This window comes from Anas acuta, chromosome 11 (assembly GCF_963932015.1).
Source record: "Anas acuta chromosome 11, bAnaAcu1.1, whole genome shotgun sequence".
NCBI lineage: Eukaryota > Metazoa > Chordata > Aves > Anseriformes > Anatidae > Anas > Anas acuta.
The window spans coordinates 6,476,432-6,494,944 of NC_088989.1; the positions used below are offsets into that span (position 1 = coordinate 6,476,432).

Genomic DNA, 18,513 nt, shown 5'->3' on the forward strand with positions numbered 1-18,513 from the left:
CTTCATCCACAATCTTGGGTTTTCAGTTTCAACTCTTCATATCTCTCAGTTGGTGCCTAATACTTAGTTTGATGTACACATACGTAATCTAACAAGCAACAGAGCAAGCATTCTATCCATACATACGTGCATGTGTACAGATAAACGTATAAAAGAATTTAAAATCTAGCAACGCATCAGGGTTGGGTGGAATTATTTATGGCTAAATGAAGCCCGGTTTCAGCAACAGCAATCTAAATTAAAATCAGTTTCTTCTCTTCTGCATGTTTTAGCTCCATCCCTCCAGTTCTGTTGGTGTACCTACAGATGAAAATCACGATTGCTGTTGCCTTCAAAAATCTGCACAAACAGTAAGTCAAGCACCGAGGCTGCCTCCAAAACCAGTACTGCTGACGGGCACGGTATTATGGACACGTGCAGATCTGAGCTTTCATATCAAGGGTATGGACAATAGATTCCTAGAACCAACACTGGGATGATTTAAGAGATTTTTCCATCTGTCTGTCCCATCCTACTGCCAGAGGTTCCTTATCCTGGGTCAGACCCAGCAGAAGCTGGTCCACATCAGGCCCTCCGAACCGCAGTTCAGAGCCCACCACTCTGCAGTGCTTTAAGTCACCAAGATGCTAACCTCCTAGCAGAAACGGGGGGTCTCTTCCAAACAAGTCACTAGAGCTCACCAGGAAATGCTCGCAGACCTTTCTCTTGCTGAACTATTTCCACATGCTACAGAATTTGAAATCATCATCTTTCTGATAAAATCGAAAGCAAGAAGACAGTCACCATGTAGCTTGGGGCTGGAAGCTCCCAAGTGCTAAGCGCCAAGCCCAAGGCTAAGCAGAAAGCTCCATAGGACTGTGCTCTGGTCAAGAGATGTGCTTCGGGACCTGAGGGTGCAGACACTCAGCTTTTTGTGTTAAAGCAGAACTGCTGCTTAAGAGAATATCATGCAAGGAATTTGGGGAAAATGCTTTTGATCTTGGACTGCTGAGTTTTCTGTTCTTCAGCAGATGTAGAGAAAACCAGGCAATAGCTGCCCCAAGTAGGAAAACCAGATAATTGCTGTTAATATTGACAGCAGTATCGTTCTGTACATGGAAATCTTCCACTGTAAAAGTCATTTTTTGGTCTATTTCAGGCAAGAATTTAATCCTTGAAAGCATGTCCCGTATCGCCAAACTGCTTGCTGTTCCAGACCCATCATACACACTGAGAGGACGATTTGCCTTAGAGAGTGCAAGACCCTTGATAAGGAATTATTAAAAACAACGCCGTTTTTTACATGTATATGCATGCGTGTCTCTGTTCAGATTTTATACAAGCATTTATACCACACACGCACCCCTATCTTTTTACGGTTAGATAAGAACCTGCTTCAGCACAGCCACCAACGAAATGCAGCCTGCACCGGATCCAGCCCGGGAACTCATCAGCCATCTGCACGGTTACTGCACAGCGTAGAAAAGCAGGAACCCTCGTCTCCTGCTGAGAGCTTCAGAAAGAATCCAGGCAGACAAAATACAGTTGCCTGTAGAGGAATGTAGCTGTGGAATTAAAACTGGGATCGGCCACTCAGCCAAAAATTCCCCAAGTTTTTATATGATTCTTTTTGCCGTTGAACAGTCACAAGTGTTACGGGCAGCCAAATTTCAGAAGTAGGCAGAACTCTCCAATCCTACTAGACATGAGAGGCCTTCAGTGCCATGCCACCAGGCTGTAATGGTACAGAGACACCCCATACAGAGATATCCCAGGTATACGAAGATACAGAGTTATCCCATTAATTCTAACACCCTTAGCTTGCTTTGGAAAACATCAGTGTTACTCATCCAGTGATACTACCAGATAAAAAAATAAAAGTAAGGTTAAGTATCTTCTATAATTGCTTCTATTTGCTACCTATTGTTTTTACTACTTTAAGCCTTTCCTCTTCCTTTTAACCATGAGGAGTTATCTGTTGCCTGTCCTCCCTCCTATTACAGTGGGGAAACAAGGTTCACATGGACATTCTCCACTGGAACCAGCACATCGAGCATGCTCTCCAAACCACTGCCAAACAAAACTCATGGGAAACCAATGCAAAGCACAGTTCTTAGGTTGTTTAAAAAAACAGCCAACAACCAACCGAAGATTTTACAGCATGAAGAAAAACCAGAGTCAAGCATCTTCCTCTTCCCGACTTGTTCTTGCCCACAATGTCACTACTGACCCACAAAATATGTTCCTTACATCAAGAACAATGCAGAAAACATCATTTGCAAGTATGCTTTAGTGAGGTGCTTAGAAAAAGTAAGGGAACAGTACCTCTATTTCAAGCACGTGGTGAAATATGCTTCCTGCAAGATGCTGCTTGCATACACTTCCATTTGGAAAGCATCTGCATTACCAAACCACATAAGCCATTTTTACTGCACAGTTTTTGGAAGTGTTTTGTCTGTTTGGAGAGCCTAGATGCAAGGCTATAGTCTTCCAAATATAGAAACACGCTGCATATATGAAATTCTTTTCAGATGAAGATATCCACTGATGTCAGAGACCCTACTAATTGTATGCTCTGGTAAAAATTGATTTACCAGGGGCAGAAAGGATGGCTGCATTCTGCTTCTAACCGATGAACGTGGATGCTGCACCCAGCCTGAGAAAGAGCACATTCAACTGGCAAATCTGGGATCACTGCACGTGCTTAACCAAAAAAGAAAAAAAAACATTAACTTTACAGGGAATTTGCTTTCCATCTCTGCCCATCCTGGCCAGTTTATTTGCCATTCAAGTAGGTCACAAAACCTACACAAAGCCTTTTTAGATCTCCGTTTTAATTTCCGAATACTACTCCAGTGACTGCAGAAAGTAAGGAGTGTGATGAATAACACACAAAAACGAAGGACAGTTATTTCCTTTGTACATTTGTTAGTGTTCCAGGTCCCGAGCACCTGGATGTGCCTGAGCCTTTACACCAGAGCACGGAGCTGTCTCCTGCTCTTATACCGCAAGAATCACTTTTAACCCTTACATACCTTCCAAAATCAAAATCCATTGAGTATCGATATCTAGAAAGATACAGGTGCCCTACCAGATACCTGGTACAACTCCAGTAACACACATTCCAGAACACAGTGGTGTTATGGGCAGGAGGAAGCAGAGAGATTCTTTTTTCCCCTCCCAACTTTCCTCCTATTAATCACGTTGCATAACTTCTGCATAATTTCTCACATGGCAGGGACTAAATTAATCCATTTTATAGTTCCCAACCTTTCTATGAGACTTATTCTATATGGAAACACCCAAGCCTAAGAAACGTTGGTTGCTCAGTACAAGGCAAAACACCCAGTCTTACAGATCTTGCCTGGCAAATTCCTGGTTAAATCTAACCTCTCTAGAATCCCAAAATAAAGTAAAGCCAACTCAGTTTTCCAGAAAGTAACAAAAGACAGATACTGCACATATTTCATTAGAGAGGATGTTTATTTTTCCAAATATTGTATTAAGATAGTGTCCTGTTTGCCCATTTCAATCGACATCTGCTCTGTAATACAGAGAATGATAGAAGATCAAAGATTTAATTGTGCAAGAAAAAGAATGTCTTAATAACATTCTTTCTGTCCTACAGCAACAGAGATAAACTCAAAAAAAAATCTAACAGCTAGGAGAACAGGATATTTATATAAAGATGTCCTAACAAAAGAAAAGCATGCAAAACTACCTCTGGTGGATAAACAAACTAGGCTCCCTGTTTGCAGACTGTTCTCTATCGAGCTCAGCCCTCAGAGATCCCCTCCCTTGCTCGGTCAACAATGTTTTAACATATCTCAGCTGGCTTCCACATTTTTATACATAACCTTTTCAGCATCCTTTGTCCCTTGACCCTTTAAATTTAGGAATAGGCAGCAGGTGTGTCTTTAAGACTCATTTTGCTTCCAGCTGTTTCAGAGTGCCTCTCACCTTCTCCCTGGTAGTAAGTCAGTTAAGAGTGGGGTTTTGGTCAGTCACCTGCACAGGCTGCACTGCATTCCTCCCCATCCCCGTTGATGGGGGCACTGTGACAGGCCATCAGTTGTACTGCCCACAGTACCTCTGCCTCAGGAGACGTTACCTCTGGGGTTTTGGAGCCTGGAGAAAGCTTGAGCTTGTTGCCTGTTTGTCAGAGCACTGCCGCCACTCATTAATGCAGTGGTTTACTTTTAACTAATTCTCCTCCTCTTGCCCCAAATGAATATGGCATAGAGTGCTGTCTCCCCGCAGAGCAGCCGGATCTGCCTGTGCTCACTCAGGGCTCCAACCTGCACACACCGAAGGAAAACAAACGTGTGTCCCCCAGCCAAACCTACAGCTGTACTAATTCTCAAAGTTCGGACTCCCAGAAATCACAGCTAGGTTACCTCCCTGGCAGTAAGATCAGCAGCATGCTACACAAGAGTGGGTTCAGATTTATCAAATTATCTGTCGAACTCTGAGCCCTGAGATGAGTTCTCGAACACCACTGCTCAGGGACTCATCATTACTGCCCCCCTGAACAGAGGCCATTACAAGCCAAGAGCTCGAATTTTCTCAGAGAAGTCTCTGAGGCAATACAAACAACAAGCAGAGCTACCTGCACAACAAGGACTGCCATTTGAAAGCAATTCTCTGCCTCCTTTCAAGTCGTATGTGAATTATAACCATCGATTCCTTAAAGACAAAGGGATGGAGGACGAGTTCAATGTCCATTTTAGCTCCTTTCGAGCCTAATCCTGAGTTAGGGCCCCATCCCTCTGCAATATTTTTAGCAGTGACAAACTAGATTAAACCAAAGCACCCACTCAGTTCTCCCAAACACTTCCACAGCAATTTGCAACAGGAGGGACACCACATTTAAGTGTGGCACTTCTCAGCTGTGCAAAGCTGAACCCTTCATACAAACATGCAGAGAGTAACGTGACTCACTGTCCAGCAAGCTGCTGCACACGGTGGAACTGGACAATGCACTTCATTCTCTTGCGTTGTCTTCCCGTTCATAATAGTGTCCTTTAAGACATCTGCTAGGCTCCTGTAACATTAATGGAAATGGATAAACTCCAAAGGGAACTCAGGGGCTTCTGTCTTTTTCCCATGAACTGAACATTATGGAATTTTAACAGATGTTCTACTCAGTCATAGTTAATAAAATGAATTATGCAGGAATTAAAAATCTGGCTCCATTTGCTTATATAAGATCTCAGCAGCAGAACTACATTCCCATTAAGAAATTCTAGAGGATTTACAGTGCATTTACAGCCTACTCCTGCCTTGTTATAAGATGGCAGGAGATTTTACAAATGAACTCTCTTCTGGAAAACATGACGACGTTTACCTGCTCGCTGACTGCTCTTAGCAGCACGATCCAGTTTGCGCACCAGTGCACGCTGCCATACTGTGACCACAAGAAAGGCCAATTCTCGCTTTGATTTGCTTTGGAAGTGACATCATGGGAATTCCACATCTTTTCACAGCCTCAGATTTCTGCCATTATTTCAAAGTCTCATTGAACAGCTTAATAACCATACTCTCACTTTGTGCTTTGTCACAAAAACTTTCCTCTTGGAACACGGATGTCTCTTGCAGGCTACTACTGCCAAAAGAATGATGCACCATACCTTGTTTTCCTTCAGATTTTAGGATTAGTTCAGGGCAGGTGAAAACAGCACAGCCAAAACTTCACAATTTATCCTCCACTGAGACTCACTCAAACAAAGATATTTCCAAAAGCATTATACATTTAACCATCTTCCTTCTTGTCTGATACTTGTCTGTATAGAAGGTATTCCGTTGAAAAGATAAAGGGGGATAAGAGAAGGAATGAAAATCAAAAGTGAAGGGTGAAACAACCATCTCGCACCAAAACAGAAGCAGCACAGCAGCTAATGCAAATTACACAGAACAGAATAAGGCTGCCTTGAAAAGATCTACAATGCTATGGAAAACTGAAGAGATTTCAAGATTGCATTCCTTTTATAAACATTCAACCTCATTTTCATTTAAGTCCAAGCAACTGGCAAGCAGATCTCTGTCCAGGCACTGATACCTGCTCTATATAATACGCAAAATCTTACCCTGATGCAACAGCTAAAACCAACCTCTCAAAATCTGGCTCAAGAATTTTGACTGTGCAAGAACATCACCATCTTCGAAGCATCAATATCCACAGCCTCTTCCATTACTGGTTTTTTGTTTGTTTTTTTTTTTTAAATGAATAATTGTTCATTGAAACCATTCTACCCAAAAACCTGCTCTGCTGTAACTAAACAAAGGGCTTTGTCTAAATAAAAAAAATAAAAAATAGAACAAAACAAAACATACAAATGAACTCTATAAGCGTAAAATTCAGCTGGAGTCTACAGATGTCATGCAGCTACCTGGATGTGTCCAATAACAAATTAATATAGATTTTTATCTGAAAATAAAGACTTTCCCTAAAGGAAGTGTATTTCAATAGAGGAGAAAATATCAAGATTAAACATCAGGCTTAGAGTGGTTCCAGCTGTAGGTTCAGCATGCAGCTCCTACTTGCATGGATATTGCTTTATGTATTTAGTGTCTGAAAATGCAATGGCCTTAACTGGCTGTTAAATTCAAAGATTTTTTTTATTTTATTTTTAAAGACATCACTTATGATTTGTTTCATTTTGAAAAGAAAGCACATTTCATTTGGTGATCATTTATTTCTCATTCTATCGGACAGGTTCCCCTGAAAAGCAATACTTCAACAGAAATCAGTTCTGAAGGATCTTTTATGAATATACATAATGGAGAGGACCCCCATTAAATTTCCAACAAAGTGCTGCCATTTTGAGTAAACAAAGTTATCTCAGCAGGGTCACACACTGTGCCATGAATATGGTCTGCAAATTAATTACCACCCTGACATATGTCAAAACAAATTTTAAGGAGAACAACACCCAGTTGTAACTGTGTGTTTTATCTACCTGTTAGTATGCAAAATCTGTATTCAATAGCACCTAAATTTATTCATTTATTCAGAACCCCTCAGAGAAATCAAAATGACTCGTTGGCCTTTTTTTGCCCGTCGCCAAATGAAATCTGAGTGAATAACATGTGTTTAGTGAGCCAGAAAGTAAGTACAGGATGAAGCTATGGTGCAGGATACATTTCAGAAAAGCAGGTGTCATCTCTGCAAAAGCAACTAATTTTTGAAACACTCAGAACTGCTCAAATAAACTGAAGTGCACTGTCATTTTTCAGCACTTTGGGATTTCTTATTTTAGGTAATATCCATCTTTATCCTACGTTGTAACAAGAACTGGCTAACCTAAGTGCCCCAAAAATAGTTTGCAGCAAGAAGAAAGGCTTTTTAAAGAAGAGCTACTGAAGGAAGGCTTAAAAAGCCTCTGCAACTAGCTTTGTTATCAATGGCAACACATCCAACCAATCTGGAGGGGAAAAAAATTTAAAAAAGCAGAGATCTAAACCTAGTTTATTCAGTTGAGCTATGTAAGGAGAGAACAAACCCCCGTGTGCCACACTGAACACTGTAAGTAAATAACCCTTTCTGAAAAATAGCTGCTATGTTTTCATACGAATCAAGCCTTGCCTCTTTATTTGAGGTACTCATGGAGAAAACTCTGCTTTGTCAAAAGATGATCTACCACCTGTGATGTGATTTTTAAGCTGTTTTGGATTGGGAGTTTATCAGTTTATGTTAAAGGCCAAAAGAAATCTGTCTACTGGCTAACCTGAAACAGCTTAGAGAAGACTACGTACATTTTATAAAAGCATTAACGTTAGGAAATTCTTGAATTTAAAAAAAAAAAAAAGTTAAAAGTTCAGGGAAATCATAGGGGCAATCAACTGTCCTAAATGAGAGCTGTTAAGAACTCACACAGATGTCATTTAAAGATCTAAAAGTCAGAGCTATGAAGGCTGTCAGCCTGCATGGGGACTGCTGTGGGCAGATCTCAGGTGCCACAGTTCCAGATGCACAAGAAGAGTGCCAGCACCGAGCACAAACTAAATCCATAACTGAAGCCATGAGAACACGCTGCACAACAAGATCAGAGCCTCTGCCCGCCCATCACTTTCAGTGGGTCCAAACCAGGGTCATAAAAGCCAACAGAAGAACTTTTCTATTTCTTTTGTAATGCCTTCAGTCCACACAGCATATCAAACACTTCCATGACACTAATCCTAAAATTGGTAGTCTGTTTATGAAGAGATTTTAAGTTTAGAAACTATTTACTGCCAAGCAGGCCAAAATATTTTTAGCTCCATTTTTCCCACCAGTGAAGTACTTCTGATTTGCAGTTAAGTAATGCCATATCAGATCCACAGGCTGGATGACTAAATGCATTTCTTTCACACATTCAGGAGAAAAAAAGCGCACACAATCCTCCCTATATACAGATGACAGATAATCTCTTGGCATCTGCTGACAAACACATTTAAAGAAAGCCTAAATCTGTGCCAAACTTGGCCTGATGCCACCAGTTCACCATTGTTGAATTACATACTTCACATGATGCAACCACGAGACTTGAAGTTTCCAGGGCTTTAATTTTATGGTTTTCATTGTGTTAATACATATATTTCCATTCTTTTACAATTTAGCAGCAACAAAAGTAAGAGACAGGAAGGTAGCTGACTTTTTGCATGTATCGTAGATTTCTCTAAGGCATGTCATCAGTAATTATTTAAATTACAGGCTGGTAACTTACCTGGAATGAAATATGCTAATATTTACAGATTATGGTTAGGGCAACTGATCTCAGTTCTACTAGTACTACCACCACCTCTTGTTAGTGAACAGAAAAAAAGTGAGGGAAAGGAATCAATGTTTAAAAAAAAAAAAAAAGGGAAAGATAAGTGTTTTACCTCTCTTAATACCGTGCTTTTATAACCCCGATAAAGTCCTTGAATACCCTGTAAACCAACAAAAGAAAGCATCAGCTATAGGGAATTAGTTTGTCAAAGACCACAATTTATTGGTGATTACAAGGCAAGCAGTGCAGCCTTACTTAGTGTCAGACCTGACTTCTTACAAATTGACTATATTGATTATAGCATTGTATACTGTATTCTGTGATTTACAGCGCTGGGCAGTTTTATGTTCATTTCAAAAAGCATTTAAACACTGTTCACAATAATCAGTTACAGAGAAGAAAATATACCTTACAGTTAAAATTAAAAGATAGCACAGAAACACATTACTCCAAGTTCTGCTTGACTAATCCTGGGCAAGCATCCATTATCCTCCATATATGTTGAAACTACTCCTCTTCTGCTTAAGTAGCCTACCTAAAAGTGAACACACAGGATGACAACTTACATCCACCTCCTTACCTTTGATTCACAGCTTTTATGAATATATTTTGTATTTTTAACCAGATAATAATATGCAAAACAATTAAGAATCCTTTTTAAATGTACATATAAAGGTAGGTTTAATATCTTACAGGACAGTTTCTTGGATGTTTATCAAATCCTACAGTTCCTTGGTCAGCTACACAGGAGGAGAAAAGAGTACAATCTGGAGAGCACCAGCTTTTAGAGCAGAACGACCAAATCACAGAGTGAAGTTCCAGGGACTCTCTCATACAGGGTTATCAAAATAGTATTCATTTGCAAGCAACTAAAAAAACAACTGAATCATTAAAGGGTCATATATATGTCTTCCTTTTCCTGGCATTTATACATGGAAACTTGTATAACATTTTTCCCCACAGTATCTTCAGGAGTCACTTTCTCTTATGGGATAGAATTTGAAAAATGCCCCTTTTGAAACGCAGTAAAAGCAGTGGCATGCAGGTTTTCCAGAAAGAAATAGTACAACTACTGAAGAGATGACAAAAGTCCTGATTTTTCAAAAGTTACTGATACTGGAAGTGCATTCATTTCTCTCCTGAAGCCTCTCTGAAGCCTTTAGGATATCTCCCCCGAAACCTCCTTCAAAAACTAAAAACCAGCCAGCAAACCTTAGATACAGGGTCTCGATGTCCTGCTGTCAGAGACAAGGGCTGTTTAGATATATCCAAGTTGATCTTTTCACAGCTTTTTTTTTTTTTTTTCCTCCTCTTATGTAGGTGCCCAATATAAAAGGAGGAGGAAAAAGTTGTTTAAAGTTTGCACGTGTGTGCATTTAAGTGCACACACATGGGGAAGGTGTGGGGTTTGGTTCCCTTAAACATTAACATGCCTACTGCTTCCAGGAACAGAAGAATTTTTGGAAAAGTGCTGAGAAAGAATAAGACTGTAGTAATGCTTCTGCACATGTACAGCATCAGTGGGAAGAATGAAGCAACTTCTTTGAAATTTTGCTCTGAACTCACCTCATGGTACAAGGTGTGGGTAAGAATCCGAAAGGTACTTGCAGAAGGTGAAACTTGGGCCCTTTGCTTGACAACTTCAGATGGAACCCTTATGAGGCACGCAACCTGCAAAAGAGCGATACAATCAGGGAGCAATTCCTTTTGCTGCCTTCATACAGCTGACGCATTTGGAGTTTGTTCCCAGTACAGAAACCTGAGAAACCAGGAAATAATTTTTGTAATTATATGAGTTGAACTTAAAAGCTGTTTATAAGGCGCTGATGTGTTTGCTCTCAGAGCTACGTGCTTCCAGAAGGTGAAACCGTACTAACAGAAAATTAAGCACCCTCGAAAATAACACTTCAGTTTTTAACCTCCAAAACAGAAGTAGGTTTGGATGAGACAAATCATTGATGAAACCAACATTTTGAAGCCATCCTGTTTTTTGGCAGCTACAGGAAAATCTCCCCTACTTTCACAGATCTAATCTGCAGATCTGGGACTGGAAGAACAAATTTCGTAGATAGTTCCATTGTGCCCTCTAGTGACTGACAGCAAAAGACGCTCCAGTTAGTGTTAGATGCACACAACACACTCAAGGTTTACCTTAAAACACACCGGACTTCATTCAAGGTGAAGCATCAGACTGATTCTTTTCTACGTAATGAACTTAACTAGGCAAGAAAGGCCCTTGTAGCTGGACGAAATAATGTGGCTACTGCCATAAATCTCTAGCTTTTATGAAATAGCTAAACCTGGCTTTAAAATGCTCACCTGCCACCACAATTTCAGGTAAGAGTTAAGACTGCATGCACATAATTCTGAGAAACGAGGACACTGAGGTGTCAGAGTTATGAGCCTCATCTCTACAAAATGCCTGTTCACCAGCACGTAAACTTTTAGGAGAAGTTGTTGTCTTCAGCTGATCCCAGGGATACTTAAAACAGTGCTGGGACCGGTGGCACGACACCGGAGATGCCACAGCCCTTTGCTAGGCTTTCAGCTTTCTTCGGTCCCTTCCTGGGCTGGGGTGAGCAACCCACTGCGGTGAATTTGGTTTCTAGCAGGAAAGGTGATTACGTATGCCACCAAGAGTTGAAATTCAGGAATTCAGTGCCAGACACAGACACACAAGTGCGATGTAACTTGAACGATCACTCACGGGTAACACTGTGTAAAGTTTAAGTTCCATTTTCGCAGAGACTAAGAAAAAGTCTGTTATCCTGTTATATTCCTACAAGTTTACCAGACAACAATATCCAGAAGTCATTACAAACAGATATAACTCCATGTGCTCTTCAATCCTCAGGGTCAAAAATAACAAGTGACCCCAATATGTCAAGAAAATAAGAACTGTCAAGTTTTTTGATAGTTCAGCATAAATATTTATAGAACTTCATGCTTCATAACACCCCCTGTCCTTATATTAGCTTTTTATTCCTTAAGAATATGGAGGCAGGAGGAAAACTTTAAAAAGGCTCAGATGAAAACAATCTAGTCGGCCACGAGCAGACAAAGAACACGGCGTGGCTTTCTGACACCTGGGTGCTGCTGGTTCGGCAAGAGAAGGGTGGCTACAAAGCGATGGCTCCATTTCTCCGGACTACTTGGGGTGCCTTGCATTTCAAACTAACTTTGATGTTTCTCCCATTTGAATTTGAGCTTAGAAGGGAATCTCTGGCTGCACAAGAACAAAAGCAGTGATTACGCTGTGCTGTTATGAAAGGAATTAAAGGCTCTGCTTTCAGATTGCCTCCATGGGGCACTTTGGGGGCTAGAAAGGCTGCGAGCCTCAACTGCCCACGTCAGGCTGCATGCTGACATTTCCAGCGTGCACCCAAACTTACAGCGTGCTACCTTAATTGCTTGCTTCTACACGGGCACCTTACCAGCAATAAGGATTCAAGCAGCCTTTTGATGTCAGTCAACGCCGCTCTTTAGAAGGGAAGTAGGAAGGCCAATATCACATGTCTCACCAGCCCACAAGGTGAAATAAAGTTGCAGGCTGGGACAGATGGGTGCAAAGAATCGTACCCAGTCTAACCCAACAGGTTACTTTTTACTCACTGCTGTTCACATAGGTGTAGCCTGTAGCGTGACACAGAAGAGTGCGATACAACCTGCCAAACTCAGCCATTCGTGGTGAATCCTGCTGGTTTGAGGGATGGCCCAGTGACGAGCTTCTGTCAAACAGCTGTGTAGCCAGCAATGGAGAGGGTTCAGAAGCAGGCTCTCAGCTACCTCAGCCTCCATTAAGGCATCCGACAACAGCACCCAATTGACAGGGCCATGCTCACTCCTCCGAGCTAGCTCTGGAGCCAAGCACAATTCCTGCCTGTCGACGGGACCAGAAATCCAGAATGAAGATCCTACAGACCAAGTTCAGGGCATCAATGAGTACCACCCTATGAAGTCCCTCCTTATTCTCCCTGTCTGCTAACACAATTCTCCAGTTTTCAGTCCATCTCACAGGTATGTATACATGCACTACATGGGCAAGAGACAAACGATGAAAAAGAAGCTCAAGGAGTTTTAGCTCTAAGCTTGAGTAAAACCCTAATTTGTAGCTGAAAGCATCGCTATTATTTGTTTACACAGCAGGTAAACCAAAGTGACTATTACCATCTATTATCTGTCCAGTCTTTTAACACTACAAACGCTTCTGAACAAAAACACAAACAAGAAGGAGAGGAGTACTGAATTTCAAAGTCATTGTCTTAAATCATTACCAGGCCAAACCAGTGACTCAAGTGTTCAGATGCAAACCTACATTAGCCAGTTAGAGACAAAAGCTAAAATGGGATTATTTTGTTAACATTATACTGTCTTAGCAATAGATAATCTTCCCATTAAATGAAGGTAATTTCTTTTCCTCTGTCGGTTTGGGAAAAAGCATTTTTATTTTCAGATACTCCTTGCGTGCATCAAGGCTGCCATCTCCTGGTCAGATTTATGTTGGAACCAGACTTCCCTGCTTGCTCTGACCAATGTGTCAACTGAGCCTGAAGTATGACCAGTGCATTTTAAAGTCTCAAAACTACACTAAAATCAACACAAAGCTTCTTTATACATAATGATTTAAACAGCTTGTTTCAGTAGATGAGAAGTTAGATAAAGAAGTCTATTTCTATGTGGCTGCAGGTAAAAGAAAATAAGGCATGCTACAAAAAGAGCACAACTCCTCCTGGTCTTCAGAACTGTATCTTTTTTATTACCCAAATATGAATAAATCTCAGGTAAATTATCAGCCTTTTGGTTCCACCCTTTGTGCTCCTGGCTAATCATTTTCTACATAGCTGATTTTTCTGTAGGACTGAGTAGAGAATCCAAGACAACGATGTCATGTTTGTGCATTTGTTTTCAGGCAGCTATACTAACCTTGCATGCTTGATCTGTGCAGGAGCTCCATCCAGAAACATTAGCGAGAATGCAGAGCAGGTGTTACAGTTGCTGGTAAGGGTTTATGCCTTTGGATATCTGCAGGGCAGGTTTTTCTCAGATCTGGGGACACAGCTGGTGCACCGCAACTCGCAGCTTTGTACCTTTAAGTGGAGCAGCTTGAGAAAACATCTCCTTCTGCAGCCTGGCATGGACCTTGCACAGCAGATGATCTGGCTCACGTACTTTAAAGCTCCTATTAAAGTCTGAGCACTTTAATAATAGAGAGATAATGCCCATACTCCTAAGACCAAAGCACAAAGACCAAGAGCCCAATCTGCAAAGCCGCTGGCACTTGCTGAGCTCTTGGCTAACAAGCTGATCTATTCTCTGCACTGTTAGGGACCCGGGTGAGGATCAAGACCAATTTTTTCCATGCTGTAATTAGCCAGCTATTCAACCGCAAATGGGGAGAAGAGAAGAGTAGTCTGAGGACATGGAACATGTTCCATTTCTGGAACATGTTAGTGGCTGGTGGTTTAGGGACACACGCTCGACACCTCCAACAAGTCTCTGACCTCCATGCCTAAGCCTGCTTTGAAAACTGGGTACAGAAACAGGTGATAAGCTCCAGAAAACCTGTCTGTGTTGCAGCTGTGAACCCTTTAGAACATACTTCCCAAAGGATTTTTAATTTTCCTGAGCAGGAGGTTACTTTTAATAACTTTATCTGCCTTGAGTAGGCTGGGAAGTTTTAATTGATGTTCCCCACATAAATATAATTTAATAACTTCAGACAGAACTAAAGGAACATACCTGAGGAGAGTTATTCTTAGGTATCATTTGCATGAATTTGTTCTTAATCAAATAGGAACCTAACACATGACACTACACAACTTCATATCCAGAAAGCAGACTTCAACCCAACCCTCAGCATCCCAGGACAATCACTAAGCCACTCAGGAGAAAAAGCTGCTGCAGGGAAATGACGACAAAGAGTTTGAGTTATCAAAGGACATATGTTTAGGCTGTAGTCAATCTGGAAACAAAACCCTAATCTTCCACCCCGTTCTTGAAGGTCAGAGAGATTGCCTGCAGCAACACAATGCAGAAAAGCCAAGAAAAATTGAACTCTAAAACCCCATTCAAAGGGAAGAAGCAAAAACAGAATACATTTGTTTGCTTGGATTTGTTGGTTTTGTTAGCTTGCTTTTGTTTTAAATTCATTTTGCGTTAGCCTTGGTGGCACTCCTGCAAACAAAAGCTACCTTATAGTTCAGGTTGGTTTGTTTACAAAAAAATGCTGCTTCCCAAAACAGGTTAATAAACATGACACAATACAAGCACCTCAATTTCTATGTCAGATGCCCCATCTTGGTTTAAGGCTTGTCTCTTGACAAGACTCATATTCAACTTCCCATGCCTCTCCAAATACTGAGAAGTTATAGCTGGTTCTTCAGAGATTCACTGAAAAGAAAAAACGAGTGTTTTCAATGCAGTGTTATGAGATTAGCAAAGTACTTTATCCTCCAGATAATTGTTTCTAAACTCTGGCCACAAGTCTGGGATTGGAAACGTTCAGTACCAGCGGAGGTGGGAGCAAGGGATGTACCTGCAGTCAGAAGGTGAGCTGCCGTAACCTTTCCACCACCATGAAAATTAACAGGAGAACAGGGATAAATGAAATACACATTTGTCGTTTGGTCTCATATTTTCTTTGAACAGAGAAGCCTGAACTGCTGCAATCACAGACCCTTAACGGTTCAAACAGCAGTAAGTGTTCATCTAAATAATTGCTGCCCTTTTGACCAAAGCAGAAAAAAAGCATCAGCATGGTCTGTAATTTGCTGTGGATCACAAGCTCAGGCAAGCCCTTCCACACGTGCTTGTCAGCAGGCTCTGCTACCTGCTAAAGCACAATGGAATAGGAGAACTGAAGCGTTAACACCTATTTTAATGAGGAAATTGTCCCCGGGGACAATGGGGTCTGCCCATTACATGTGTTGTGTGCTCTCAGTTTCTGCTTTAAGTGCCAGCCCCAGAGAAAAAGTGTTCATCTTCAAAATGAAACCTCAGAATATTTAAATCCTACTTTCCCCTCCCACGCTCACACACAGCATGGCTGTGCCCTTCCAGCAGAGTTAAATTCTGTCCTGTGCAAAGCTGCTGGGGTCATGAACAAGTGCCTCCACTCCTAATTTAAAGCCCACAGAGAGAATAAGTTTTGACTAATGGGCTCTGGATAGGAAAGTTCAGACAACACCAACCTCTTCGTCCAGTCTTTTCCTCTGACTAACACAATAGGGCCTTCATTAATTTAACTGCAGCTCCCCTGCATGCTGGCAGGAAACATTTCTTCAAAGAGCAATCTCACCCAGCAAGATCCCTCAGATCTCTGCACTTCCCAGGGCTTAAAAACATACTATTTCAGAGATGAGACCATGCGCATGGACCGAACAGCACAGGCATTTGGAAAACTGGAGCTTCTGCACAAATGTTTTTGACTTCCTCCAACTTTCCACCTTCGAGGGCTCTGCCTGGAATTTGCCCAACTGTTGAGCAGGGTACTGTTTCGTCCTTCGTCACTGTCAAAGGTAACTCAGCTCCTTATTAATGCTTTCCAGAGCCCCCTTCTTCCTGCTCCAGAGCATCACCCACACCCCCACATGCTTCTTCCTTCACACAGGCCATCTTGACTGAGCCCTTTCACCCCTACTGCCTGAAATCCTCAGCTGGATGCTTCAGCAGCCCTCTCAGCATGGGCTCTCAGATTTCTTTCCCCAAACATGGCTCTTCAATTGCTCAGCAAGATGCCCTACCTCTCTTGCTGTGGTCTCCCTGCCTACCTCTCCATCAGCTTTGTCAGCTACACCTTGGTAACTGACCGGTACCTTCTGTCCTCAGACAGCAGAAATTGGTGCTCAGCTCTCTTCACTGCAGTGCAGACCAAGTGTCCCACAGAGTTTGAAGTTCCTGAGTCACAAACAGTTGGATTCAGCCCTTGAGTGGCAGAAATCAGGCACTTGAATAGCTTTAGAAATACCAGTATATCTTCATTAATCAGGCTGATGCTTGAATCATCAGTTGCTACCCCTCTTAAACACAGAAAGCCTTAAAGCCAAAGAATGGAAGGCCCTGAATTCACCATACAGAACTGTCTGCACGACCCAACCTATCCTAGCAACACTTTCACCACCGTGAGCCTGCTAAATCTATTTTAAAAGACTTAAACTAATTACATCCACCAGCCAAACGGTTCTTTCAGCAAAAGTTCCCTTCCACAGCAGTGTGGTGCATCCCATCCAGCACAAAACTGTTTCCAGAGAGCCAAGAGGGGTCAGACTGTGTTACAGGAGGACAAACGTTAATGAGATTCCAGGCAAGAGAACACAGGCAATATTTTCTGAAAACACATTAAGTCTCCTGTTGAAAGATGACTAGTATTTTACAGCTTGCTCAGGCTCTTGGGGATACACTGGCCCAGAACATGGAAATTTCAACTACATTGTATTTTATCAAGTATTTTCCTCTAATTGATCCCTTAGTCTTTCCTACAGCCTTCTCCCCTGAAGAATTACGGGCTTGTTCACATATGGAGCTGTTCAGAAATAGCTGACAAACCCTGTACAGAACCTTACACTGGAATAAACGTCCCTTATTTTAAGCTCCCTCAGCCCTTTCCAAAGCTGAGTCTGGCAGAATAAGTTGCAAGCCAGGAAATCCATCAGGAAATCATTTTAAATTATTTATTTCTCATGCATACTCTTTAAGCCAAGTTAATTTTCCTTTACAGTCATGGACTTCGAGCTACAAATATTTTTAAATCAGCTGAGTATCAGCCCTGGGATGGTGAGGCCCAGCAAAGAGATGACAACCTTCCAGTTTCTACTCTGTGAGTAGAAACAGCATGTCCTTTAAGTCCTGACCTGAACTGGTAACATGAAGTGATCTAGGAAGGCCAGCTGACAAAGAAGAGGTAATACACGGAGTTAACATGGAGCATACAAAAAAAAGATCAGCGTGGGTGGCTGGCTAGGTGCTCGACAGTTCTTATTTTGCTGTTTCAGTCTGTAATTGTATGATGAATTTGTTGGCAGCAGTTGTGAATCATGCCTCTATTTGTCTCTATTTACAGCCAATTTCCAGCTGCAGCTTTGGGTTTCCGTCCACTAACTGCACTCCTTCTCCCCTAGCTCTTAATGGCACCAGTCTCACATTCACAACCAGCTTCCAGCCACTGCTCAGCTACGCTTCTGCATACGCGCTTGGCAAAGGTTCTGCAGCAGCTGTATAGCAGACCTGGCCTCACCTAGGTTAATTTACGAATATCTTAAAACCCATCGTGATTAATTCAGGAGACCACATACCTTGCTGCACTCCCCACCGCTGCTTGTCTTGCCAGGGTCGGCACATTCCCCTGCTCACTGCCTGCGTGCATCCAGATACAGACAGCACAGAGACACAGACCCAAAATGACAGGCCCTGATCACTGAAAATAAAACCACAAAACACATAGGAACTGTGGAAGGAGTCCTGTCAGACACTGATTACAGTCAAACTTAGGATAATACTTTGAATATTATGGTCTGACAGCCTGTACTATGCTGGCTGGGAGACTGAAGGCAAAGCAGAAAATGGAGCTTTTCATTTTTAAACAATTTTGTTAGTTTCTTAGTTCGGTTCTTAGAAAAAGGATATTTAAATATTCAAAGCCATTACCCCAAAGTCTAGACACATTAAGTGCTAAATAGCCTCTTTGCTCCAGCAGATAATTGTTGATTAGATGCAACTCTCCCGAGAATGTCCAACTTGCCTGTTGAACTGAAAAGCAACATCTTCCAACATGTTAGTTTTTGGAGTC

At 41.7% G+C, this 18,513-nt stretch overlaps 1 protein-coding gene across 13 annotated transcripts in view; it reads right to left on the reverse strand.

The window, feature by feature from the left end:
• The window catches only part of SLC25A26 (solute carrier family 25 member 26), a 96,319-nt gene that overhangs the window by 52,506 nt on the left and 25,300 nt on the right, over nucleotides 1–18,513 (reverse strand). For all 13 annotated transcript variants that reach the window (XR_011100239.1, XR_011100238.1, XM_068694431.1 and 10 more), the window contains 2 exons: nucleotides 10,296–10,400; nucleotides 8,842–8,889 (listed from right to left, as the gene is read on the reverse strand). Coding sequence is in view for 11 of the 13 variants with exons in the window: in XM_068694431.1 (XP_068550532.1) it covers nucleotides 8,842–8,889; nucleotides 10,296–10,400 (153 nt within the window). In the remaining 2 variants the exon portion in view is untranslated. The remainder of the gene's footprint in view (nucleotides 1–8,841; nucleotides 8,890–10,295; nucleotides 10,401–18,513) is intronic.